At 52.4% G+C, this 26,021-nt stretch overlaps 1 protein-coding gene across 1 annotated transcript in view; it reads right to left on the bottom strand.

Annotated features, from left to right (window-relative positions):
• Positions 1 to 26,021, bottom strand: part of POLR1A (RNA polymerase I subunit A) — a 66,116-nt gene that overhangs the window by 18,233 nt on the left and 21,862 nt on the right. Inside the window, exons 10-21 of the mRNA XM_074196739.1 lie at positions 24,776 to 24,946; positions 24,536 to 24,658; positions 22,279 to 22,509; positions 19,038 to 19,292; positions 16,904 to 17,095; positions 9,507 to 9,656; positions 7,428 to 7,611; positions 6,534 to 6,616; positions 6,281 to 6,439; positions 4,388 to 4,486; positions 4,015 to 4,167; positions 3,215 to 3,297 (exon numbers count right to left, since the gene is read on the bottom strand). Coding sequence (XP_074052840.1) covers positions 3,215 to 3,297; positions 4,015 to 4,167; positions 4,388 to 4,486; positions 6,281 to 6,439; positions 6,534 to 6,616; positions 7,428 to 7,611; positions 9,507 to 9,656; positions 16,904 to 17,095; positions 19,038 to 19,292; positions 22,279 to 22,509; positions 24,536 to 24,658; positions 24,776 to 24,946 — 1,883 coding nt within the window. The remainder of the gene's footprint in view (positions 1 to 3,214; positions 3,298 to 4,014; positions 4,168 to 4,387; positions 4,487 to 6,280; positions 6,440 to 6,533; positions 6,617 to 7,427; positions 7,612 to 9,506; positions 9,657 to 16,903; positions 17,096 to 19,037; positions 19,293 to 22,278; positions 22,510 to 24,535; positions 24,659 to 24,775; positions 24,947 to 26,021) is intronic.

A 26,021-nucleotide genomic window follows, 5' to 3' on the forward strand; every position in this document is an offset into this window, starting at 1 on the left:
GTGGGCCAGAGGCCCCATGGCCATCAGGCGGGGAAGCCCAAGGTCAGCTCCAACTAGCTTATTAAGTAACTGAAGGAAATGCTCCACTCCACGATGGAGGGGATGGATTCAGAGAAGTCGGGGAGATTCGGGTGACCTGACAAAGAACTAGGATTTATAAAGTGCACGTGACATTACGTCATACGTGAACTAGCTGCATAAACCTGTAATTGGACACGAATGCAGAACTTGTCAGTATATAAACAGATAGGATTTATAAAATAAAGGCAATAGGGTCAAGAGAAACAACTTTAAAAAACTTTGGCATTCTGAGCAATGAGGACCCAGCTTTAGATGAAGGTGATGGACTCTGGGGAGGAAGGGTACAGGTTAAAAGACTTCTGGGGGTTGTCTTGCTTAATCGATATATACATATACGTGTGTGTGTGTGTGTGTGTGTGTGTGTGTGTGTGTGTGTGTGTGTGTGTAACAACAAATTTTTGTTCTCAAGAAGAGGACAAGAGGAAGAAATGGGGAAGTTTTGTTGATTAAAAACATTTTAAGTAAAAACCAAACCAACCAAACCAATCTCGGCCTTGAGCGGCCTGCCCAGCGGCAGGAGCCACGTGATCTCTCCGCACAGGTCAAAGCTGGGCCGCCCTCCCACAGCTGCAGGACTTGTCCAGGAGGAGGGGAGCTGCAGGTGCTGGGGGTCAGCTGTGCAGCCCCCCACCCCTGCCCCCAGCTGCTAAGGAAGCTGCCTGCCCTTTTATGCTTCCCACTGTGGCAAGGCAGGCATCTAGGCACTGGTGGGTCCTAAAGTTCCCAATCTGGCTCTTTTTACCCACTTTAGGCCTATTAGGAATTAACATTCAAAAGAAAAACAGACATTTCCATAGCTCAGATCCAATGGCTTTAGCTCAGACCTCTTGGGAGCAGAGATCGAGACAAAGGGCCCTTGTCCGGGAAGCTCTGCCCTGCCCAGTCTTAGAGAGGCTTGCTGAGGATCCCCCCTTCTCTTCCTTGGAGAGCTCCATGGGCCCGTTTCCATCCAGCTGCTCTCTCACCACCTCTATCACTGCCAAGCCCTGTCCTGGACAACCACATCCCCACTGCATCATTCTTGGTCCCTCCCAAGCTGCTCCCCCCTACCCCGGGGGGCCCAAGTCCAATCAGGGCCAAGACAGTCCCTGGTTCTTTCCCCACAACCCTCTTGGCTCCCTTCTACTCCCTTGGCCACCACTGATGATGCCACCTGCACAGAATCTGCATTGGCTGCCCCCCCACCTCTAAGCTCTGCCCCTCCAACACAACCACCCTTCTGCCATCTCTCCTCTGTTCAAAGCCTTCAGTGGCCTCCTCTCCTTGCCATCTGCAACCTCAAGCTTAGGGCAACTGAGAGAAGGGACCAGTTCAGAGCCTGGAGTGCTTTCACAGCTGGGAGCGATCAGAGGCTCCCTGTCCAACGCCCCCACTTATGGAGAAGTGGAGGGACTCAGCTGATGTTTTGTACTTGGGAGTGTTTAACAACATCTGGGAATCTGGGAACGAGTCTAAGTGGCTGTGAGAGCAGCATGGGGGGCGGTTATTCACTGCAATAACCTCTGGGAAAGAAGATGAGAGCCTGGCCTGAGCAGCCCAGCTGGAGAAGAGGCCGACGGACAGACAGAGGAGAGGGACCCGAGGGGTGGCAGGGACCACGTGCCCTCTCCAACTCCAAAGGGGCCTATCTGAGGCAATGATGGGAGAGCACAGTACGAGAGAGCTCGCCAGCCCACACCCCATCCCAAGGTACTCGTCTGGTGCCCACTCTTGGGAGTACCCATCTGTCAAGTCTGCCTTCTATCTGTCCAACCAGACTAAAAGTTCTGTGGAGTCTAATTTGGGAGTGAAAAAACAAATGGGATGGAGAAATGGAGGCTGATCACTCCCATGAGCTCTGGTGAAACACAGCCCACCTGCAGAGAGAACTCACAGATATGGATCTGGGTTTTTATTTCCCCTGTCTCTTTGGAGGGGGCTAATGTGGACATTGGTTTGCAAGTCTAGGTTTGTAATGGGTTTAGTTGATGGGAGGGGAAGTGAAAAGGAAGGGGGAGGGGGAAAACCCGGAACTGAAACTAAAATACAACTGAATTTCAAAATTAAGAAAACAAAATAAAAACAAGCTCAAATTTTTAAAAAAGAAAGAAAACAAAGAGGTGGGTTCAGAGCATGGGGCTCCGGCTTCTCCTTCCCTCCCCAGTTATCATCTGATGACCACTTCAGACCCAGGACTACCCCGGGGACACCAGCTTGGGCCCTTCCAGAAGCTCACATTTGCCTCCTAGTTGAATGGAAACCCTCTTCCTCTCTTTCCTCTTCTTCCTTGACTTGTTCAAATAATCACATTTCTGAGGGTTCTGCAGCCTTAAAACACACTTGGTAGAACAGACTCCCCAACGGGCAGGCTACCTCTGGCTTGATTCACTTCCCCACAGCACTGGGTCCCCCCTGAAAGGGCAGAGCCCTACCCACAAGGCAGCTCCTCCATGAGGCCAGTCCAGGTCCCCCCTGCCAAGCAAGGCGCTCCTCTTTCCTCTGGTAGTAGGGTGGGACTGTGACCATTTGCTCCCTAGACCGGCCGACCAGCCACCTAGAGAGCAGCTGACCTGAGATGAGTGTGTGGAAAGTGGACAAGGAGTGCGGCTGAGGCTCAGGGCTCAGCTCATTCTCTTGGGGAAACCAGTGCTGTGGTTGGGGGAAATGACTTCTCTCCCCTGGAGAGCACGTCCTCTAACTTGGAGACCAGAAAGTCAAGAGTGCAGGACGGGTGTGAAGTCTGAGACCGTGGCCTGGCCATGTTAATGAAGGAGGGGCGGCAAGGACCACGTCCTCGCCAGCTCCCATGTGGCGTGCATGAGGTGACCCAACCTGTCATTTGAGGCTAACAAAGGAGATCACAGATGAGTATGCTCTGAGCTTCTGGTTATGACCCGTGGGGCTTGGAGGCTGACAGCTGCCTATCTGCTGACAACCAATCTGGGAGGGATTTCCCAGACAGGGCTTTGAACCCAGGCTCAGAGAGGTGGTCCCACAGCTAGGGTGGCTGGATGATTGTGGGGTCATAGTTCCCTCTCTGAAATGATGCTATTCCACTAATGTTGTGAGCCAAGCCACAACAGGCCTCTTTTGACTCAATCCAGATAGCACTCTCAAATGCCACAGGACAGTTGCAGAAGATTCATTATCTCACCTCTGGAGGTATCCCGATCGACTTGTTTTGACGGCCGTATCCACCAGACCTTCTCTCCCTGCCATGCAGTGAAAAAAGAATTCCTGTGGGAAAAGGAAGTTAACAGTTGGTCATGAACGTGACAAGGAGCTGAAAAGGCCCACCACTAAGGAGCACTCCATGCTCTCTAGCCAGGGCCCACTCTACCCCTGGTACCATCCACCAGGGTTGGCTGGGCCCACAAACTGTCTGGTCATGGAGTGGAGCCAAGCCATCCGATCCTTGGTTCTGCTGGATTAAATTTAAGTGGATATAGCTGGAAAGGTTATCATTCCAGCCAAACACAGGTCAAACCACCCAAAACCCATGCCCGTAAGAAGTAAAGGTAGAAATAATTCTCCCCTGTGCAGCTCATCACAGAGACTGGGTCACAGGCAGAAGAAGGGAGAAGGGGGGCAGAGGCAGACCACCAACAGCCCCAAGCTACCAGAAAGGTGGCCAAGGGCCAGCCCCAAGAGCTCAGCTTTTCTTTTTGAAGGGCTGGGAGGGGAAGACCCTCCATGCCCACCTTGTGGACCTGCCAGTCTGTAGGAGTGAGGTGAGCAGATGGCTTAATGGCTTCTCAAGCAATGATAAAATGTTCATGGTCACGAATAACCCTTCCCTTAAGAGACTTTTAAACAAAGAGCTTTTAAACAACCCCCAGAATCCTGCAGCTTATTGCTCACACAATCCTCTCAGCCCATGTCCACCCAGGCAGGGGGATCCCCTGCATGAAAGATTCAAACAATGCCCCGAAACACAAAACCGAGGGCACCTACAGGAGGCTTGATGCCTGTGAGGAACCTGCCGGTGACGAAGCCTCCGGACCGGGGAGTGACTTCATAAGGCTGGAAGCAGGGCAGTGATTTTCCGGATGGCATCAGCGGGGGCCTTCTGCCCTCCAGTTCGATCTGACCGAGCAGACAGGAAATCTGTAGGGCATGAGACACAATAAGGCTGAAGAGGGAGGGCAAGGTCTTCAGGGAGCCATCTGAGCACCCTTGGGTAGGTGGCAACAGGACACAAGGGTCATCACGCCACAAAAGAGTCATCACTTTTTAGAAAAAAAGAGACAATGGAATTGTGGTCAACTGAGTAAGAAACTCAGCTTGGAGAAGCTCCTGCACCCACATACCCGCCCAGGGCTCAGACCTGCATCGTGTTGACACTCGATCCTTTGGCTCCGGATTGTACCATCATCTGCAGATTGTTCTCTGGGAACCCTTTGTGGAGACCGAAGGGCATGCAGGCCTAGGTGGGCAACCCAAGTGAAGAGAGAAAACGTAAGCCCAGACCTAGCGCCAACACTCCCGACCCAAGCTGGGGACGCTGACTACCTCCCTCCCTAGCAAGTCTTTAACCAGAAATAAAATTGAAAATTACTTTAACATTTTTAGTCATCAAAATGTAAATGGTGGAAATTGTTTTAAGAATAGTCTTTACTGTTGCCTCGTAATTTAAGATACTTAACTGTATATGTTAGTGGCAAAAGTTTTCTCTCAATTATAAACTCTTTTTTACACAGTAAGTTTTCTAAGAACAACAGGGCTAGCCGGTGGCTGGGACCAGGGTCTCCTCTGTTCCACCCTGGCCAGAAGGCAACCAAGGAAAAGGGGGGAGGAGGATAAAGAAGAGGACATCCAGAGGCTGGGTACCCAACAGGTCCAGACTCTGACCTGTGTCCTCGCTCCATCCCCTCCTATCACTAACCTCTGGGGGGGAGGGAGAGGCGGGGAGGGAGGGAGAGAGAGGGAGAGAGAGAGAGAGAGAATAGACTCCTCTATTCCCAGCAATACAACGATCTAAGACAATTCCAAAGGACTCATGATGGAAAAATGCCTTTTCCCTCCAGAGAGAGAACTCATGGAGTCTGAATGTTAAAAAAAAGGATACTATTCTTCCTTTTCCCCCCATAGTTTGCCTTTTTTTTGTTTTTTCTTATACAACATTACTAATAAAGAAATGTTTTTATATGATTGCAGAGATAACCCAAATTGAATTGCTTCCCATTTTAGGAAGGGGAAGAGAGAAAAATGTGGAACTCAACATTTATAAAAATGAATGTTCAAAATTGAAAAAAAATCCCATTTAAAAAAATTAAGTAAAGTGGAGGGAGAAAAAACTGGGTCAGTCTGCAGAGCGGTCTCGCAGAGAGGCTACTAGGCCTACCCCCTGGATCCCACCCACTGATCTCCACAAAGCAGATCCTGTGCTTAATGAGGTGCTCCCTAGCTCCCATCCAGTGGGGGCTAGTGTCTGAATTCAGGGAAGACGCGGAGGCCTGAGGTCCTAAGGTTACTCCCAGGAACAAAGTCTGACAAAGACGTTAGGAGAGAGGCTCCTGAGAACATGTGGAGGGTCAGCTCAGGAGGATCCTAAACCCCCTGCAATCCCTGCCCATGAATCAACTTTCTAAATGGATGAGAACTCCTAAATCTTGAGTCAAAAATCTCCCCAGCAGTCTGAGATCCCTTTACTGGAAGCCCTGGGAGCCTCTGAGACATGGGAAAGGAAGCCAGAAAGGGAGACTCTGGGGGGGGGGGGGGGGGGGGGGGGATGGACTCGGATTCTTGGATTACTAATTCCACCTTCCCCTCCTCCGAGGGTCAGAAGGCCGGCTCCCAGTCCCTGAAGCCCCAGCTGAGGCCAGACCTTCTCCCCCAGGGTGGGTGGGCCCCTGGCAGATGCTGCAAGACTGCCCCCTCGTCTCCTCTTCTGCCTCTCATCTACCCAAGGCACCTGGAAAGCCTGTGCAGGGAGGAGGCCCGGCATAGGTGGGGCCAGGTGCCTTCTGAGCAGCCCTTGGGGTGCTCAGTCCTGGCCCTCCATTCTGCCAATCTGCTAATTCATTAATCTGTGGAATGAGACTTTCCCCACATCTTCAAAAGAAGCCGACTGCTTCAGGGTCTGTGCGAATCTGTCAGCCCAGCTCCTGCATGTGGCGGCACATGACGGACACAACCAACTGCTGCTCAGAATGCACGAGACCAAGCCTGGGCCGAGACTGCGGGCTCCTGCAGGCTAAGGGAGGCCAGGCTGCCTCACCTTGTTGATCTCATTGCTGTAATGATTCACTTCTTCCTTGAACTTGAGATCGACCATGTTGAAGTCCCTCTGGTCTTTGCTGAGATGGGTATCTTGCCACTTGGTCTGCACATCCTCACATGATGCCGTGTCAGGGAGATTAAAGGCAGCCCTGATGGCCTGCAGGGGGAGAAGGGGGTGGAGGTCAGCCCCTGCCTGCAGGTGAAGGGCAGCTCCCTGTGACCCCCACCCACCCACCCCAAACCCGCCTTACTCGGGAGCCGCAGTGAGTGGATTCCTCTATGATCGACAGCCTCTTGGCATCTGCCTGGGGTTTGACCAGAATGTCTTCCACTCCTGAGATAAGGTGGGCAAAAAGAGGGTGGGGGAGTGTGTAACTGAGGGTGCAGGTGCTGGGTGAAGGGCCAGGACAGATACCCATCTGACCAGTTCCTGCTCTCAAGGAACACATCTTCTGATGTGGGAGGAAAACTGGCAAAGGGAAGCAGGGGAAGAAGAGGGTGGCAAGGACAAAGGCTGCCAAGGAGCTCCAGGCAAGATGAGGCCAGAGGCAGACTCATGGTAGCCCGCCCCATGCCTATTCCCAAACTGGGGGGGTGGGGGTGGGGTGGGGTGGGATAGGGGTCTGTTGCTGTGGAAGCAGGGGAGGTGCCAGGACACAGGGTCGCACATCATCCACTGCATTTCCTGTCTGATACAAAACACTACCAAATAAACAACATGCAAGGGCCCCATTTCTGGCTCTGACCTGAGAGGCGACCAAACCTGTTGTATCTGAAAAGTTATTTCTTAAGTTGTTCAAAGAAATTCCTGAAACTCAGAGGTTTTTAGACCCCGAGTGAATCAAAGGGGAAAGAAACATTTCACTGGCTGGAGAAAGTCGAGACCCCTCTAATGAGATCAGTGCAAGGTGACTCAGATTGACCTCCCAGAAACACTCTCCGAGAAGACCCCACTCTTCTGCCCCATCCCCCCAGCTCCTCCAAAACACTGGTACCCTGAATCTGCCACTTGGCCTCTCCTCACATGAACAGGCCACAGAACTAGACTTCAAGAAACCAACTGCCCCTCGAGCCAGTCGCCAACCAAAGGCGAAGGGTCCACTTCATAATCCAGCTGGTGCCTCCAGATGCACCAGGGCCCTTACCCAGGGTGAAGCCTTTGTAGAGCTGCAGGTAGGCCGTGAAGAGGCGAGCCAGGCAGGTGAGGACTTGGCCACTTGTTTCCCCACCATAGACTTCATAACAGCAGTGGACCAGGCCATAGGCAGAGCTGCCATAATGGGCCTTGTCCAAGACCCCACAGAGCAGCTCCCCTTCTCTGATGATGACCTACAAGGAAGAAAGGGAGGACGGTCCTGGACCCGCTGGGGACAATTCCACATTACACAGGCAACTCACAAACTGGAGAGGAGGTGCCTTCCACCAATGCAGACGGGTCAGCTCCAACATCTGGTCTTTGAGCTGGAGTGGCCTGGGTCCCCAGGGGATCACAAATGAGGGGGTCTTCAGCTCTCAGATGTCCTTCACCCCCCCATCACACACACACACACACACACACACAGCCTCCCCCCAATAACCACCACACAGATCTTGTATGGACTTAGATGTGTACGTGTTGTCTCCCCAGAGAGGGTAAAAGCCTCATGAGGGGAGGGGGCTTCACTTGGGTCTATCTAGCACCTAGGAGGAGTCTGTTTATAAATGGCTGTTGTGCTAACCCTCTCCCGAACACCAAAGGAAGGATAAGGCAAAAGTGCTGGGTGAGACACACCTCAACACATGCTGGCTGATATGTGAAGAGAAGGCTAGACCTGGAGTAAGGGAAGACCCGAGTTCAAATCCTGCCTCTGACTGACTTACTAGCTCTGTGACCCTGGGCGAGTCACTTAACAACTATCTGCCTCAGTTTTCTCTATTATATGAGGACAATTTGCCCACCTCACAAGAGTGTTGTGAGAAGCAAGTAAAATCTGTAAATGGCTTGGTGCAGTGACAGGCACAGCGCCTTGGATGTTCTCTTTCCCTTCCCTTTTTTTTTTCATTTGGAAGGAGGGATTTGGGAAGAAGGAAAAACAGTATTGCCAACCAAAAGCATGTAAAGAAGGCAAGATAATCTTTTTTTTTTTTTAAATACAGAGAGGAGAACAGAGAAATTCGGAGAGAACCACAGACAAAGCAGATAGCTCTGGGCCAGCAATGGATAATAAGAGAGAGAGTTCTTTATCCAATCCTCTTTTCTGTTCTTCTTTGTTTATGGAATGCTCTTTTTGATATTTGTTGAATTCAGGATATAACCTTTAAAAATAAATGCGGGGGGGGGGCACCTAGGTGATACAGTAGATAGTGCACCAGCTGGGGAGTCAGGAGGACCTGAGTTCAAATCTGAATTCAGACACTTAATAAATACCTAGCTGTGTGGCCTTGGCCAGGTCACTTAACTCCTTTGGCTTTAATACAATTTTTTAAAAAAGTAAACATTTATAGAGAACTTACTATGGTCTAGGTGTTGAAAGTGGCCTTGCAAAAACCCAAAGAATATTAAAAAAAAATGAATGCTTGTGCAATGAATGATTGATGCAAAACCCAAGTTGGTGGATAGGGATGCTGACGTGGAGATGTAATAAAAGCAGGCTTTGGGTGAATGTGGATCTGATATGAAGTCCCTGTAGGAGGCCTTTCTCTTTATCATGGATGTCCCCGGGCCGAACTCCAAGGCCCTATACTACAGGACAGGTGCTGCTCTGCATTGTTGGAGGTTTCTTTACCCAGAGAACCCACAACTAGTGAAATCCCAGGGCTGATAATCATGTCTACGCCATTTTTACACAAAGAGGGTAGACTTGACCGGAGGACTCCTGCCCTCAAGCAGAGAAGCTGAGGGGGTGTGTGGAGCGCCTACCAGAGAGGCGGATGACCCCAGAGAAGGATGAGGTTTTCATTCTTTGGACAGGCTTACATGGGAGCAGTTGACAAAACACAAGGAGGCTCGAGGAGAACCTCAGGAAGCTGTCCTGAGGCCTGTGTCCTGGAGGTCGTCCAGTGGGGCATTCAAAGGTGCGGTCATGGGTGAGGATCCTGAGGCGGTGTGCTAAAGATTGGGCCCAAATTCTGCTTTTCCTTTTGGGCATCATCGCCTAGTTCTGTGTTTGTCTCTCTGCCAGCCTGTCTGTCCTCCTTTACTTCTCATAAACCTGCTCCAAACGGGGCCTCGCCCACAGACCTACCTGGGACTCACACATGGCATCCAAGCCACAGGCAGGCACAGCTCGGGCACTCTGTTGGATCCAGGCTTTCCCACTGATTTTTGCTTTCCCAATCAGATTCAAGGGGATGTGGTTCTCTGGGATTATGTTTATTAGCAATGTGGAGACAACCTGTAAGGAAGCAAAGAGAGCACAGCTGCTTCAGCAACGTGGCGGCCCCTTTCTCATCTATCCAGGGCAGAGAGTGACAGGAAACAAACTGAACCGGCTCATCTCCTGCATGGCCCCAATGTCCTCCCCAGAGAGGGAGATCTGGTCATTTTGCCCTATAGCAGCCCCTCCCTGCCCCTGCCCCGAGGCACCATCTCTATGGCCATTCAGCCCATTTCTCACTTCCATCACATTCCAAAACACAAATTTGGGAGATAGGAAAAAAACCCAAATATGGCTAAAGAGAGGTCAAGGGCTTGTGGGGGTCTCTCACATCTAGAGGCCACGATCTTTCTTTGAGAAAAGGACTGTGAACCACTAGCTGTGGGATCAACAGAAACCCCATAAAACCGGAACCTGCAAGAAGCACGCTGTGAGTGAAATGGGAAAAGGCTCTGAACCACATGTCCCTGTTCAGTCAAGACCTTAGACATGAAACACTAAAAGAATGGGTATGAGAAAATGATAAGAGAATGCAGTTAAGCTCCAGAGGAACCTATTTAAGTGATGTTGTGATGCCTGCTCCATGGGAAACAGGACAAACACTGGCCCATTTTTAACTATTTCTTGAGAACTGTTGGGAAAGCTGGAAATAAATCTGGCAGAAATTAAATCTGGCCAACATCTTGCACCATAGCCACAGATGCTTCAGATGGATGTGGGACCTAGTTAAATAGTCATATCATAAACACATTTAAAAAGAAGGAAGAGAGATCATTTTCAGGGGGGAGCTAGGTAGTATAGTGGATAGAACATAGACCCTGGAGTCAGAAGGACCTGAGTTCAAATTCTGTCTCAGACACTTAAAAATTACCTCAGCTGGGTGACCTTGGGCAAGTCACTTAACCCCATTGCCTTGCAAAAAAAAGCCCTCAAGGTCAATTTCTCTGATATAAATGTCTATTAACTTAAGCACATAAGAAATAAAAACAAATATGTTAGAACAAGGTCCATTTGCTGGGTAGTTCTCAAAAGAAACTATTTAAAAAAATTTTTAAATTATAGATAAAATTTCCTTTATTCATATTTAAAAATAGTTCATATCCATTAGATCATCAAAGATCTGACAACAAAAAAGACACAAAGGGATAATTACTGGAGGGGTTGTAAAGGAGAGAAGGCACCACAACTGCACTACAGGGGAAGCTGTAAAGTGGCCCAAGCATTCTGAATAGAAATGAGGAACAAGACCCCAAAGTTACTAGATGATGCAACCAACCCTTGACTCAGTGATACCACCGTTGGGTTTATATTGCAGAAAGATCAAAGAAAGTGGGAAAGGACCAAGATGTGCAAAAATGTTTAGAGCAACCATTTTGTCTCAACAAAGATAAAATCAAAGTAGATGCCTATCAATTGGGCAAATGAATGGCATATTCCTGTGGCATATGAGATGACGCAAGGGACAAATTCAAATAAAATTGAGAAGACTTACATGAGATGGAGAATGAAGTGGCTAGAGGCAGAGGACTAAAGGAAAAACTGAAAAGACTAAAGAACTATGACAGATACTCTCAAAGGCTGTTGCTCAATCATGTTTCCTAGTTACTGGAAGTGGGGTGCAGTTCTGAAAAGAATAATGTGTGGATTTGTTTACTGTGACTATATGCCACACACACACACACACACACACACGTGGCATGGTCCCCAATGTCCTCCATAGAAGGGGATCCACTTATTTAGACCTGCAGCGGCCCCTCCCTCCCCCTCCTCTGAGGCACCATCTGTACCCTGGGCTGGGCCAATTTCTCATCTACATCACGTTCCAAAACGTACACACACAAATGTGCTCACACGCAACCCTGCACCCCCAAGCTTCATGAGGATCAGGGAAGTCACAGGAAGAGATTTATAACATCCTAAATGGACCTCTCTGCTTATTTTTACTGTAATGAGGAAATGTTCACGTTTGCTGTTATCTGTCAAGTTCAGAATAACAAAAAGGAAATAAAAAAAATAAACATAATCGATAGAAATCCACTTCACTAAGGAGGAGCCTCCAATCTACTTTCTAGCCAAGTGGAAAGATATGACAGCCAGGAGCCACGGATGTTGAGAATTTAATTAAACTTCTTTAAAAAATCTGATCAAGGATAGTGGAAGATGATAGAAAGCACTGACTCTGAGGGAGGGCCAAGAAACGTCTGAGGATAGAGAGATAACAGCCAGCATGATCTGGCCTGGGTGTGGAGGAGAGGTGACAATGGGAGGGAGGAGAAGGGTGAGTGCCCCCAGGAGTGAAGAATCATCCAGGGAGGATCAAGAGAAGGAAGCTTGTGAATGACGGAGTAGAGGAGGGAGTGCCCAGCTGGGCCTGGGGTGGGGGGCTCATTAGAGGTTCAGTCATTCCTCAGGACATGCCATCAGGCATCGGGAAGGTGATGTGCCAGGGCTCTATGGGCGAGGCAGAGGGGGCCAGGCCTGCCTCACCAAAGACCCCTGGCCCAGAGCTCTCCACAAGGAACCAGGAGGCAGCAGGTCTGGAAGAGGGCAGAGCTGCCTCTATGACATTCACTAAATCATGTCCACCCAAGAGGATGGGAGCCACCTCCTGCCCAGATCACAGGCAAAGGACCAGGGCGCCGTGATGAGCTCAGAGCAGGGGTCCTTTACTTGTGGGACCTAACCACCCCGCTGCGAGGTGGGCAGTCAGACTCTAAGAGCCCCACTTGACAGAGGAGGGAACCAAAGCCCTGCCGCAGAGAGGACTGGTGCTGGAGCCTCTGCACCCACTCTGAGCTGCCTCTGGGTTTAGCAAGCGATCCAGATCTGAGGACGAGATGACCCCATGTTGGCATTCATTCACTTTCCACCTTTCCACCATGGCTCAGGGGTCCAGAGACTTCACCAGGCAGCCACAGGATCCGTGAGGAAGCCCTGGTCTTGACGCCTCCACGGGCCCCTCCCTGAGAGCCTGAAGGTCAAGAAGATCCAAACAGAAAACAGCCTGGGCAGCTGCGTGCACAGATCTTTGAGGCCAGGACCACCAGGCTTCAGGGCATATCCTAGAAGGCTGTATTTCATTTAAAAGGGACCTAACAAAGTAAGGAGAAACCATTCATTCATACTTCCCCAAGAGATCTGAGGAGGGGAGGACCAGACCCCAGAGGCTGTGGCTTGGAGAGGGCGTGAGAGGGGGACAAGGGGACCCAGGGCCAGAAAGATGGTCAGGAAAAGCCCTTGTTGCCAGGTCCTCAGGTTGGCCCCTTACCCCAAGGTCAACAGGGAGCCACTTGGGGGTATGGCTTGAACAGCAGCACTAAGAGATCAGAACAGGTGGAAAATGTACGCCAACAGTCCAGGAAATGGCAACGAAAGGGTGTGAGCACCGTGCAAGGCGTTGCTGAGAGCCAGGCCACCAGACGACCAGCCTCAACAAGAATTGGGGCCCCTGTTCAGTGGGGGAGGGGAAGGTGACTTGAATTTGTGCTGGCACCTGCCCACCCAGATGGTCAAGGGGGTAGAAGGTGCCAAGTAAAGAGGACTGTTCTGCAGCAGAGTCTGGGGAGGCAGAGGAGGAAGGAGGGAGGCAGACTGGGTATGAAACAGGGTGATGAGGACAAATGTACGCCAAGCAACACCACCGTGCCATACGTGCAGGGAAGGCTGGGAGAATGGAGGCTTCCCAAGTCCCAGCACAAGGCTGTTGCTCCCAGAGGCTGTACCAGCAGGGAGGCACGATGACATGGCGCAAGGGAGCCAATGCATGCCCATTTCCAAGCACCCTCAGAAGTTCAGTCCTTCCCAAGCCTCCCCCCACCTAGGTTCTGCCCCTCCCTGTTCTGACTCCCCTCCTCTTCAGCTCCCAGAGCCGGGGCTCTCCTTTGCTTCAATGTGAATTCTCAACTCTTAGCACTTAAACCCGGGGGCTCGGCCAAGTTTAAAGTGGCTCAGAGACCTCTGCAAACCACTGATCAACCTCGCCACAGGCCCCAGCTGCAGAGGGGCAGTTATGGGAGTGGGAGATGTGGCCCCCCAAAGAATGCTTCCTGGCCCAGGTGCCAGGACAGACCCTGGAGGCCCTGACCTCTCTTGCAGGGGCTTTCCTTTCATGTCCAAAATGGAGGCGTGATTGATGGTGGGTGGGAACTAAATGTTCACGGATGCCCAGGACGGAGGAGTCCACAAACTCCTGCCCGGTCAGGCCCTGGGTTCCTCAGGGCAGGAGGATGGAGAGCTCCAGGGGACATCCCGAGGCCCCCCTCCCCCAAACCACAGTTTCACTCCAGGTTCACTGGCTACCGAGGGAGCAGCAGCAGCAGCAGCTGCTCCCAGTCATGGAACGTTAAGTTGCATTTCAGCCCGGGTGGCCGACAGAGCTGGGGTCGCCGGCCAGGGGCCACAGAGCCTGGGCCGGCCCTCCCAAGATCAAGGCCATTCTTTCCAGGAGAGTCTAGCTGTGCCTAAGAGCAGCTTTAAAAGGCCGGCCCGAGCCATCCTTCCTGGCACGGGATCGCAGCCATTACAGACGATGACAAAGACTGATGACTTGCAGTGGGAAAAGACGAGCCAGGGAAACGGGCAACATGTTTCCCAGGGTCGGAACCTGCTTTTTAAGCAGAATCTGTTTCTCAGGACCCAGAAACTCCTCCATCTCCAAGGGCAAAGGACAAAGGGCCTCCCAAAGGCTGAAAGCTACCCACTTGTCTCACAAGCCTGCAAGGGAATGACCCCCCCCCCCCCAGGTCCCACACCAACCCAAGCAATGCCTACCTACAAGAGCAATGCCCACTGGATATCCTCACAGCTACAAGGGCAATGCTCACTGGCCACCCCATGGCCCCACACCAACAAGGGCAATGCCCAATGGATAACCCCATGGCCCCACACCAATGAGGGCAATGCCCACTGGATAACCCCATGGCCCCACACCAACAAGGGCAATGCCCGCTAGGCACTCCATGGCCCCACACCAAGTAGAGCCATGTCCACTGGGTACTGCCAAACCCACTCAGCCGTGTTCTGTGCCAGTTACTGAGCACAGGCTTCCATAGCATTTCAGAACTGAACCAGGATTGGGGGCCCTGGCCATGGGACACTGGAAGGAAGTGTGAAGCAGACTGTTGTCCATCATTCGATGATGGGAATGGGGACCTTGAGTCCTGGCTAAAAGCTAGACACAGAGGCTGGGAGGAAATCTCCCCAGAGTTTTGTAAACCTTGATATGTGAACTACAGAAAGGAGAGGCACACAGAGCATCACTGAACAAAAGGCACAGTCAGGCAGAGAGAGATGTGTCCTCAGGTGGGCACAACCAGTCTGACCTGGCCACTACAGCCCTGGGGACTTGGGGTTGGTTTTGGCCGCCCAGGACTCTGGGATCAGGATAAGCTATGAGCGTACATTTGTCATCACCTTGTTTCATACCCAGTCTGCCTCCCTCCTTCCCACTCTGCCTCCCCAAACTCTGCCTCAAGCAGTCCTCTTTACTTGGCACCTTCTTCTATGCCCTTGACCATCTGGGCGGGCAGGTGCCAGCACGAATTCAAGGCACCTTCCCCTCCCCCAGTGAATGGGAGATCCAATTCTTGTTGAGGCTGGTAGTCTGGTGGCCTGGCTCTCAGCAACGCCTTGCACGGTGCTCACACCCTTTCATTGCCATTTCCTGGACTGTTGGTGTACATTTTCTACCTGTTCTGATCTCTTAGTGCTGCTATCCAAGTCATACCCCCAAGTGGCTCCCTGTTGTCCTTAAGGTAAGGGGCTAATTCGAGGGCAGGGGGTGGTCCTCCAGACTGGTAAAATATCTGCTCTGCAGGGCAAAGGGCATGGGCAAGCAGAATCGACCATCCATCCCCCAAAGCATGCCTCTGTGTGCCAACCTAGGATGGCTGAGGACCACCTCCAGGAAGGTTTGGGGCAGCTCCCCCAAGATCTGCAGAGACTGGGGGACCTGGCAGAGCTGGAAGGGACCTGGGGGGGAGGGTGTCCCCTCTAAGTCCTGCATTTTACAGACAGGTGGTTGGGGGCTCAGGGAGGTCACACAGGGAATAAGTGGTGACCTAGGTAGGCCTGGAGGCCAGGCTCTCTGGGTAGCACCTTGCCCGTCCTTGCCCTCCTCAAGGCCTCCACAGTAGCTGTCCCTTTGCTGCAGAGACTCTTCCAAAGGCAGAGGCAGCATGTCCACAGTCTGAGATGCCAGAAGTCTCTGCAAGACCAGGAGCACTTACAGAGTGCCTACTGCATACCATCCACCACATCAAGAGCTTTAGAACATTATCATTTGTCTTCTCATCAGCCCCTCAGGACAATCTCAGTCTCCCCTGGGTTCTAAACTCTGGCCTTGGCTATAAGCTCCCCTCGACCCTGAAACCGGCCCCTTTCCACCATCAAGGGACCTCGGCTGTCCCCTAGGGATCCATCGCTCCTGGCTCACCAGAGGCCACTCTCTCAGGCCCAGCAGGAGGCCTGGGCCCCACATCTCTCCTCTCTGGACCACCATCTCACTGACCTGGCAATCTCTGCCAAGCCCCTCTTTCCATCCCCTTCACCCTGGTCTGGGTCATTCCCCCATCCTTCTTGGCTCCCTCGATTCCTACCCACACCCTCCAGAGACTCCCGCTGACGGCCCTCCCGCCACCCGACCTCTTCATCCTGTCCCTCTTCCACGGCATTCCAGCCCCAGGCCAGTGGATAGCACATTGGGCCTCGCCTCACCGGCCTCGTTCCTTCCACACCCCCACGTCTCCCCTCAAAGGAACATTCCTTCACTTTGGCTATGACCTTTGGACCCTCGACTATCCATCTTGTGGATTAACATCCTGTAGAAGAGTCTCAAGAAGCGCATTCCAAAGAAGGAAAAGAGAAAGATGCCAACGGCAGGAGGAGGAGTCGTCTGAAGAAAGGGCTGGGACAGCCTGGAAGCCTCACCAACCAATGAAGTTGGCGGCCAGGTGGAGAAAGGACTAGGAACCCGGGGGGGGGGGGGCGGCCCTGCAGGATGAGGGTCTGCAGGCCAGAGACTGGCAAAAAAAGCGGATGCTAACAAAGGTTTTGTGTGTGGGAAAGGAGGCTCCCAGATGGCCTGAGACCACGGCATGAGGTGAAGGGAATGATGATCACGGAGATGAGACCTGAGTCAGACAGCCCGGCTTTTATCTCACTCCTTATTGTCCAGTTGAGTGTTTTTGGTTTGTTTTTGGCTTTTTCCTGACAAGGACAATGTTCTTGGACTGAAAAGGACGGAAGAAAAACTGGCTGATTCTTACCTGCTTTCCCGTCCACAGTGGGCAGGGCTTGAGGATGGCCGGAGGAAGGATTTTCACGCGTCCAACTTTGTCCGTCAGTCCTCGGTACACAAGCTCCATGTACTGCTCCCGGGTGAAGAAGCAGCCCCGGGAGGTCATTCTGGCGCCGGAGACCATATGATCCTGGATCAACCCAGCCAGCGGCTGGCCGTCCTGCCAGGCCAGAGCATGGAGGAGGGGAGAGAGGGGAAGACGTTTTCAGAGGCAAACTTCAAGGTCCTCCAGCTACTTCTTCCACAACTCCCTTCCCCTCCACCCCCAACTCCCCACCTCTCGAGAGGGACCTTCTGATCTGTAGAACATGGCTCTTGGTAGCTACACCAAGACAAGCCACCAGACGAGAGTCTCTGGACACTCTCTGAGGCCAGGGAGGGTTTCATTCTTGGTATTCAGGACTCCAATGCCCAGTGGGGTACCTGGGATATAGGGGGGGGGTCTAATAAATGCTTTGATCCCTTTGACGGCTCCTATTCAAGGTTACCCTTCCACCTGCTAAAGGGCTCTCCAAATCAATCAGCACTATGGCCTGGACCCAGCCCTCAGGGAGCTCACCAGGCCCCCGGATAAACACCAGAGAGGAGGGGAGAATGGGGTGAACTCGGTGGCAGCGTCTCTGATAGTGAGGAGGGGAGTCCTGGCTCTGGGCTAATCTCGGAGCTATTTAAATGACGCCTGACATTCGTTAAAGGGCAATTCTCACCCATGTTTCTCCTACTATGGGCAGGAGGATATGGGTGGGGGCAGGGCAGGGATCGATAGGCTGCGTTTTCCAGACATTCTAAAAACATGATCAACTATGCCTCATGACTACAGAACGCTAGGTGCTGTGCCTGAGGAACATGAGGGTCTGCAGAGCACTTTCCTCACCACAACTGTGAGAGAGCAACAGGCTAAGTCAAAAGCTTGTCCGGTGTCAGGATGAGGAAGCCGAGGCACAGAAAGCTAGACGAAAGACCCCCCCCCCCCAAAACGGGCCGTGGCGGTTCACAAGCCTCCCGCTGGGCCAGGCTGCTCCCAGGCTGAGCTCTCAGGTAGCATGGGGCTGGCCACCGCCCCGTCTGGTGCTCACGGGCCCGGGAGATGACCTCAGTCATGCTTCACAGACCCAGGACCACTGGCCACTCAGGGCCACAAAGGGCCCAATCCCAAAGTGCCAGAGGAGATCCGTGCCCCCCCAACCCCTTTTCTCCGGGTCTGAAGACACTTTCTTCTCAGCCATTCTAGCTTCAGCTCATCTGACTTCCCTGGGACCCTTCAAGTCACATTGCAAAACAGGCTCTTTGCAGAAGAAAGCATGCTAGTATCCAACCTATGTCCAGGGAGGGGCCTCATTCGAGCCATTCCTCAAGCTCATTTTTAGGAGAGCTTTTCCCCAGTTTTGAAGATTTCATTTTTTTTCCAGTGGCACATGAAAATGATTTTCAACTTTTTTTTTTAAATTTTGAGTTCCAAATAATCTGAAACCCTTCTCTTAAGAGGCAGCTCTTGAGGAGGCCTGGTTACCCTCCCGAGCTGCCCGGGGGATGCGGGGCCAGAGCGAGGACCTCCCGCCGCTTTCTGAGAGACTTCTATGGGGAGATGAGTGGGCAGCCCTATGGGCAGCAGTGGGGGGCGAGGGGGCCCTTCTATTCACAGAAACAGACCCAGATTTGTACATGGCAGTGCGTCTGTTCACATGCACTGCTTCTGTGTCTGTGTTTGTGGAGAACTGTACACTCTGCCTCGAGATACACACACACACACACACACACACACACACTCACACACAATCACTTACTCACACAGATACACACACGCAGACACGCTCTTGAACAGGCTCCCAAGCTAGGAGGGGCAGGGATCAGGATGAAGTAAATCAGATCCTTGGCAGCCACCCAAGTCCCTCAAGCCCAGCTCCAAGTGCCTTTCCCACCGCCCCTTCCAGAGCCCTCCCACCCTCTCCTTGCCCCTCCTGCACCTATCCTAGGTGTAATGATGGACACACAGGCACCTCTTCAGACAAGGACCATTTCTGCTATGCCCTTGTGCCTCCAGAGCCCCACCGGCGCCCACCGTCCCACAGACGTTTCTCCACTGGGTCTCCAGAGGGTCTCACCTTGGGCACCAGGTACTGCTCATCTGTACAGGCCAGGATGCGGGCCTCGGCCCGGCCTAGCTCGCTCTGGGGGAAGTGAGCGTTCATCTCATCTCCATCGAAGTCGGCGTTGTAGGCCTTACAGTTGGCGTAATGAAGCCGCAGGACTTTCTCCTCGGGCAGGATTCTGGCTCGGTGGGCCTGGATGGAGGGCCTGTGCAGGGTGGGCTGGCGGTTCAGCAGGAGGACATCCCCGTTCTTCACATGACGGCATACCTGGGCAGAATACAGAAGCATGGGAGGGGGTTGGCGACATTGCCTGGCACCGTGAGCATGAGGCCTGCACCCCGCTTCTCACTAAGTAGATCTCTGCAAACTAAGATGATGACTTCATCCTTATCCTCCTTTTGTTTCTAGGTCTGTGAGTTCTGGATTGCTGGGGAAAGGTCCATGTGCGGAGCTGCCCTTTGGAATACCTGGCTTCCCTTCACCCGACACCTTTCCCTCTCCCGCTTCTTCCTGAGCCCCAGATCCCCCTCAGGTCAGCCTCCTCTCTGGTTCCAGCTGCACCACCATTCCCTCCCTCAAGCTTACTGGTGGGGGGGGGCTCCCTCCTAATCAAAATCCTGACAGTCGCTGACCCCGAGGCCACCCCTTCTGTCCTCATTGAGTTCTAGTCCCTTTCCAACTCCTGCCCTCATACAAGGGGATGTCATCAAGTACACGGGGTCCCCTCCAATGCCCCCCACCCCCGTGAGCCAGTCCTCCACCCCACTTGGCCACACACACTGACGGGGGCCCCAGCGAAGAACCTGCGGTGGAGGGGTGAGGAGAGAGACAAGACTGGAGGGGGAGACAGGGGCTCAGTTACAGCCATTGGGAAGCAGTCGGGAGACAGGGAGAGACTGAGGAGGGCTATGTCCTGGGGAGGCTGGGCTGGGGGGATTGACCATGGCAAGGCCACCCACCGTGAGAATGGCAGAAGCCAGTGAGGAGAAGGGAGAAGGGGGGCTCCCTGAGAAGTTCCTCCCTTACTGAGGGAGGTCTGCAGGACGCAATTTAGATTAAGAATACAGGAGGGGTGGCTGGGTGACACAGCGGATAGACTGCCAGCCCTGGAGTCAGGAGGACTTGAGTTCAAGTATCTGGTCTCAGACACTTAATAATGACCTAGCTGTGTGACCTTGGGCGAGCCACTTAACCCCATTGCCTTGCAAAAAAAAATACAGGAGAGGCACGAGGCCCACTCAACTAAGGAAGAATGAGTTCACTGGCCTCAGGTTGCTGTGCCTCAGATGCGCTCTTTGGGCAGATGGGAGAGGACAACCTTAGACTCCCTCCTCCCCAGGCTCCATTTTTCTTGGTTCTGTTCAAGCCCAGAAGGCGGCAGCCAGCTCGGAAAATCACCTTCCACAAAGGTTAGCTCTCTGCTCCTTGGAACTCACCCACGTGGAATGACATATTTAGCTCAAAATGTCCGGGTTTCCTAGGAAACTTGGACTCCACAAATTCCCAGGAGCCTGGGCCAGGACTTCGGAAGCACAATGCGTCACTTGGCGGCCTGAAGTGACCTTCAGGGCCTGGGTTTTGAGCTTCTCAGGAGAAAGTCCTCGGCACCATGGCCCCAGATAAGAAAGCGAAGCCCAGCCCACGATCGTGCATTCATGGTAACCGGGACAGAATCACAGCTAAACAAACACTAGCAGCTGGGAACTGCAAGAGGAAAAGCCGGGGGCCAGACGGGCTAGAATGCCAACAGGAGCTAGAGATGGGCAGGGCAAAGGTCAGAGAGCTCCCGGCAGAGCCGTCAGTCTCCAAGGCTGCCTGTCTTGGACAGGACGTTGTTTCCTAGATCCCATTCCTGGTGGTACCTCCTGTCCTCGCCGGTTAACGTCATGGTTCACTCCACAGCTCCCAACCCAGTCTGGTCTGTCCAGGGACTAGCCTTCTCCAAGTCCCCCCAGGGGAGGACATGCAGGAGGACCCACCCCAGAGTCTCAGAGTGTCTGGAGCAGGCGTCCTACCATCGGACGACCACACCTTGATACTCCCCCTTGTTCTTGATTCTGTTCAACGTTTCCTGATTCTAGTTAAACCAGGCTCATTCCCTCCTGGGCCAAGGCATGGCCAATGGCTTTGACCAGGGCACTGAGAGATCACTGAGGCTACCAAGTAGTTTGCCCAGGGTCCCAGGGCTAGCAAGTGTTGAGGAGGGCTCCATCAGGACTGACTGACACCTGTTCTGCCCTGAGAGGGAGCTGACTTGCCCAGGGTCACACAGCCTTGAATCCAGCCCTTTCAGACTTGGAGGCCGAGCTGCCTTTCACATTTTATTCTGCTTCCCAGGTCTCCCAGTCACCTCTGACTATCCAGGCCCCTATTTGGGGTTTTCTTGGCAAATACTGGGGTGATTTGCCACTTCCTTCTCCAGCTCAGTTTACAGATGAGGAAACTGAGGCAAATCGGTTAAGTGACTTGCCCTGGGGCCCAGGGCTAGGAAGCGACTAACACTGATCTGAACTCAGGTCCTCCTGACCATAGGCCAGCACTCTGCCAACAGAAGGAGCTTGATCCATCCTTGGTAGACCGAACTGACCAGAACAGCTCGTGCCAGCCACAGTGGGCCCCTCCATCCCCACGGTCAGTCCAGCCTCTCCAGGACAAGCCCCCCCCCATGCCAGCTCTCCAAACAAAAAGCCACCAGTGCCTGTGCTCCCGAAGCTCCCACCTTCGGCCCCTTCCTCTGCTCCTCCCTGTCCAGACACTCTTCTCACAGCCTCCCTCCTTGCTGACCTTCACCCGAGCCCCAGGAGCTTTTCTTTTCTGTCTTAATGTCCTGATCCCTGGGCTTCCTTGGTGGCCAGTTAAACATTTACTGAGTTCCCACAAGGGGCCCAGGACTGAGCTAGGCCAAGTCCATGGAAAGACTATGACACCAGGTGGGATGGTGTTGACCACACGGGGGGCAGGAGATCAGAAAAGGCAAACAACTTGGGTGGGTCAAGGGCATTTGAAGGAAGAGATGGCACTGAAAACTGGATCTCTAGCTACATTCTCCCCTCCCACCCCATCTCCTCCACTAACTCCCAGGTCTCCTCCACCAGCCCAAATCACTGAGAGCTCCCCTGGAGCAACACAGATGGAAAAGAAAACCCAGAAACAACAGCCGCAACCTGCTGGGCCGACAAAAGCCCCAGGATGGAGAGAAGGTGGAAGGAAGGGGGTTGTGAGCTGGAGGCCCAAATGTGATGGCGGTACTCACCACCTTGGCTCCTTGGGGCTTGGGGGCGCCAGTGGCAGGGGTGAGGAGCTGCTTGGCCACAGACTCCCGCTGGGTCACGTCCGTGGCACTGAGAGCAGTGCGACTACCGTCCTCATTGATGACCATTGAAGCCCCAGGATGCACATTGGGGCCATTGATGACCGCTTGCCTCAGTTCCTGGACATTCCACGGAGTCACAGGTTGAGGGTAGGTCAGTTTTGTGGCAAACACCTGAAAACAAACACATGACTTGTGGAGTTGGAAGACAAAATATAACACCCTTCTTTACCAGTTCTCTTCCCCTTGACAGCCTCCATCCCAGCACTTAGCTTTTTTCTTTTAAATCAGACCTGCAATTTTAACAGTCTGGGAAACATCCAAACAAGGAAAAGTCCTTGTGCCAACGCAGACTGAAGGCACCTTGAAATAGTGGGCAAAGTGGTAAATCTGTAGTTAGGGAGATCAATCCCACCTCAGACCCTTAGCTGTGTGACCCTGGGCAAATCAGCTCCCTCTCAGGGTAGAACAGGCATCAGCTGGTACTGATGGAGCCCTCCTCTAGCAAGGAAGTCGCAGGTCCAGTCAAAATATAAGGGTACCCCTGTGTCCAGGGCCTGCGGACTGGCAAGGTGCTTCATAAACACAATGGTATTGGAATATAACCCCAACTCTGAGGGGACCCCAACAGGGATGGACCTCAGCTGTAACACAGGAGACGAAATGACTTGCCCAAGGTCACAGAGCCTGAGGCAGGATGTGACTTCACCTCCAGAGCCTTCTCTACGTATCCACACAAGACGCTGAACCCACCCTGTCCTCGGTGATGCCTTGGACAATGTGGGGTGGGGGTTCAGGGTCTTGCTGCAAGCGCAACACTCCAGACTCGGCAATGTGGCTCCGGATAGGCTCTTTACTCCTTTCCCCTGGGGTCAGGCTGGCAGGAGACCACAAATTCTCTGACTTAACTCCCTCAAATTCCACCCACAGAGCCTGAGCATCCTCTGGAGAGATGCGGCAACCACCTCCGAGCGGCACGCCGAGGGCCTCAGCTCTGCTCATTAACGGCACTCCACAAACCCTAGAGAGCACAATAGGGAAAGGAGGAAGTAAAACTGCGAGGAGAGAACCGTCATCTCACTAGTGACCCAGAGGCACGGTGAAACCAAAGACCAATAACGACGGGCGGCTGCTGATGAGGGATGGTGCTAACGATACAACAGGACAGAGCCCTAACGGAAAGAGGAATCAGGAATGACCGGGCCCTGGAGGGCTGCTCCCGGGCAGCAGTGAGGGGCCGCTTCCTTCCACTTGTCTCTGGGTATCTCTGGCTGTTGTTTTGGGAGTGAAGGTGGTTCAAGTCCCATCTGTGACATATCCTACCTATGGCACCATTTCCTACCTATGGTGTCCTGGGTAAATCCCTTAACCTCCTTGGGTCTCTGCTTCCAGCTAAATGCAGAAGGGGGTTGGGTTAGATGGTCTCTTCAGTCCCCTGGGGCTCTGATTGAGGGGCCTGAATAATGGGGTTCAACTAGAGAAGGAGCCATATGGCCAAGGGCAGGCGACTGCATCAGCATGGCCTTGGCCTGTAAGACAAGAGGCATGGGGCAGGGGACGTCGGAGGCTCAGCCTGCTCCTCTCTAAAATGGTGGGCACTGACACTACTGACCCTGCCAACCTCCTGGGGTCCCTGGGAAGGCCAGATGAAGTAGAAGAGAGAAGCCAAGGTAGCACCACTTATAGCGCCCACTTGTGAGACAGAGAGGGACACCCTTGGTGCCAATGAGGAGCAGAGTCAGGAAGCATCGACACTGCCCTGGAAGCCAGAATACAAGGGAAGAAAATGCTGACTCTTTCTAGTGGGTCTTTGGTGCCTTTGGGCTCTAGCAGCAAAGCGAGTGACAAGAACTGACATTTGTCCCAAGAGCTGAAGTTTGCAAAGCTTCCCCCAAAACGCTCTTATCTGAGTGTAGGCACCTCAGAAGCAGAGGCCTTGCCAGCGGCCCACCTGGACGCCTGCACTCGACCGACCCAGGTGGCTCTGAGCTCTCTCAGAATGCGCAGGAAGTGCAGGCTAGGAGGTGGGGAGCGGGCGGTGGCCAAGGAGGAGCCAAGAGACCTATCTGTCACAGGAGGATGCCAACCATGGCACAGAAGTGGGCAGATGCTGGGCCTTCCCCAGATGCTTGGGCCTGGTCTCTCAGACCGCTGCACCCACCCCCACGTTCACAGCAGCTCCGCAGTCCCCATGACTCACCATGGGAATCCCAATTTCATTGGTGTTAATGTACATGTCTGGACAGATGACCGAGCGAGCGGCATAGTCAACACGCTTCCCCATCATGTGCTTCCGAAACAAGCCTTCCTTCTTCTCCAGGATCTTTTGGGGCAAAGGAAATAAAGGAAAGAGATGAGCCCGGGCAGTGGACTCGCTGCCTGCGGTCCAAAGTGGGCCCCCCTCCCACCCCCAGGAGCCAGGAGAGCAGTGGCCCGTCACCTGCCGGATGCCGGGATACTTCTCCATCATCAGCTTGTCCATGTCGCTGTCAAACACAATGTTGACGTGGCTCTGCAGGCGGATCCAGATGCTGTACAGCTTCTCGGTGAGAGACTGGCCTGGGATCATGGCAAGAAAGGAGCGGTCCACTGGGATGGAAGACTCTTCCCCCTGGAGGGAGACATCAAGGAGAGCGACTTGGGACCACGAGCCCCCAAGTCAGAGGGGCTAGGCCCTCCCTCCCCACCGACTGCTCCAAAGCTTCTAGAACGTTTCCAACTTGCTCTGACTTAAAGCCTCCAGCATGAACTTGAACGTAATTGGCCTGCTGATATTAGAGCGAAGCTGGGAGATGAATAGAATTTTAGAAAAATTATATCTGATAGAGCTCCGGATGTGGCACCCTTACAAAAACTGCCTTGGACTAGGTCAGAAACACCTCACAACCAAATGTAGAAAGGCAGAAATAGGAAATACATTCTTTTCAGACTTAATGCAGGTCACAAGTAAATTCCACCCAACATTTAAAGAACAACTCGTTCCAATACCTTATACTCACCCCAACAGAATCTGAATGAACACTACATCCACCTTTTAACAATCTCTTTTCTGTATTTCTTTCCCTTAATCCTAATTCCTCATACCAAAAATGACTAATCTGTAAACATGTCAAACATAAATGTGCATATACCATATTTACCTGACTGCTGCTGAGGGGAGGGAGGGTAGAAGGAAATTATCTAACTTAAAACAATGCTTATACATGTGTATGAATGTTGAAAAACTTTCATAACATGTAATTGGAAAAACAGCTGAAAAAGGAATCCTACCATGCTCCTTTTATGACCCAAATACGGTGCTGCTTCCTAAACCAGGAAGAGCAAAAGCAAAGAAATAAAACTCTAGACCTATTTCCCTAGTAAATACTAGTGAAAAAAACTTAAATAAAATACTAGCAAGGAGATTATCACAATGTGGCTCACAAAGGTCATACATGATGACTAGGGAAGAATTGTAGCAGGATCGCAAGGAAGGGTCGATATTAAGAAAGCTATCAGTATAACTCATCGTGTCACTAACAAATCCAATAAAAATCACATGACCATCTGAAGAGAAGCAAAACAAAGTTCTGACAAAATACACCATTTCTATTAAAAATGCTAAAAAGGCACAGGAATAATAAGGAATGATAAGTGGTGTCTCTATAAAGCCATTGGTTGGCATGATCTGTAATGGCAATAAGCAA

Source organism: Macrotis lagotis, chromosome 1, assembly GCF_037893015.1.
Source record: "Macrotis lagotis isolate mMagLag1 chromosome 1, bilby.v1.9.chrom.fasta, whole genome shotgun sequence".
Classification (NCBI taxonomy): Eukaryota; Metazoa; Chordata; class Mammalia; order Peramelemorphia; family Peramelidae; genus Macrotis; species Macrotis lagotis.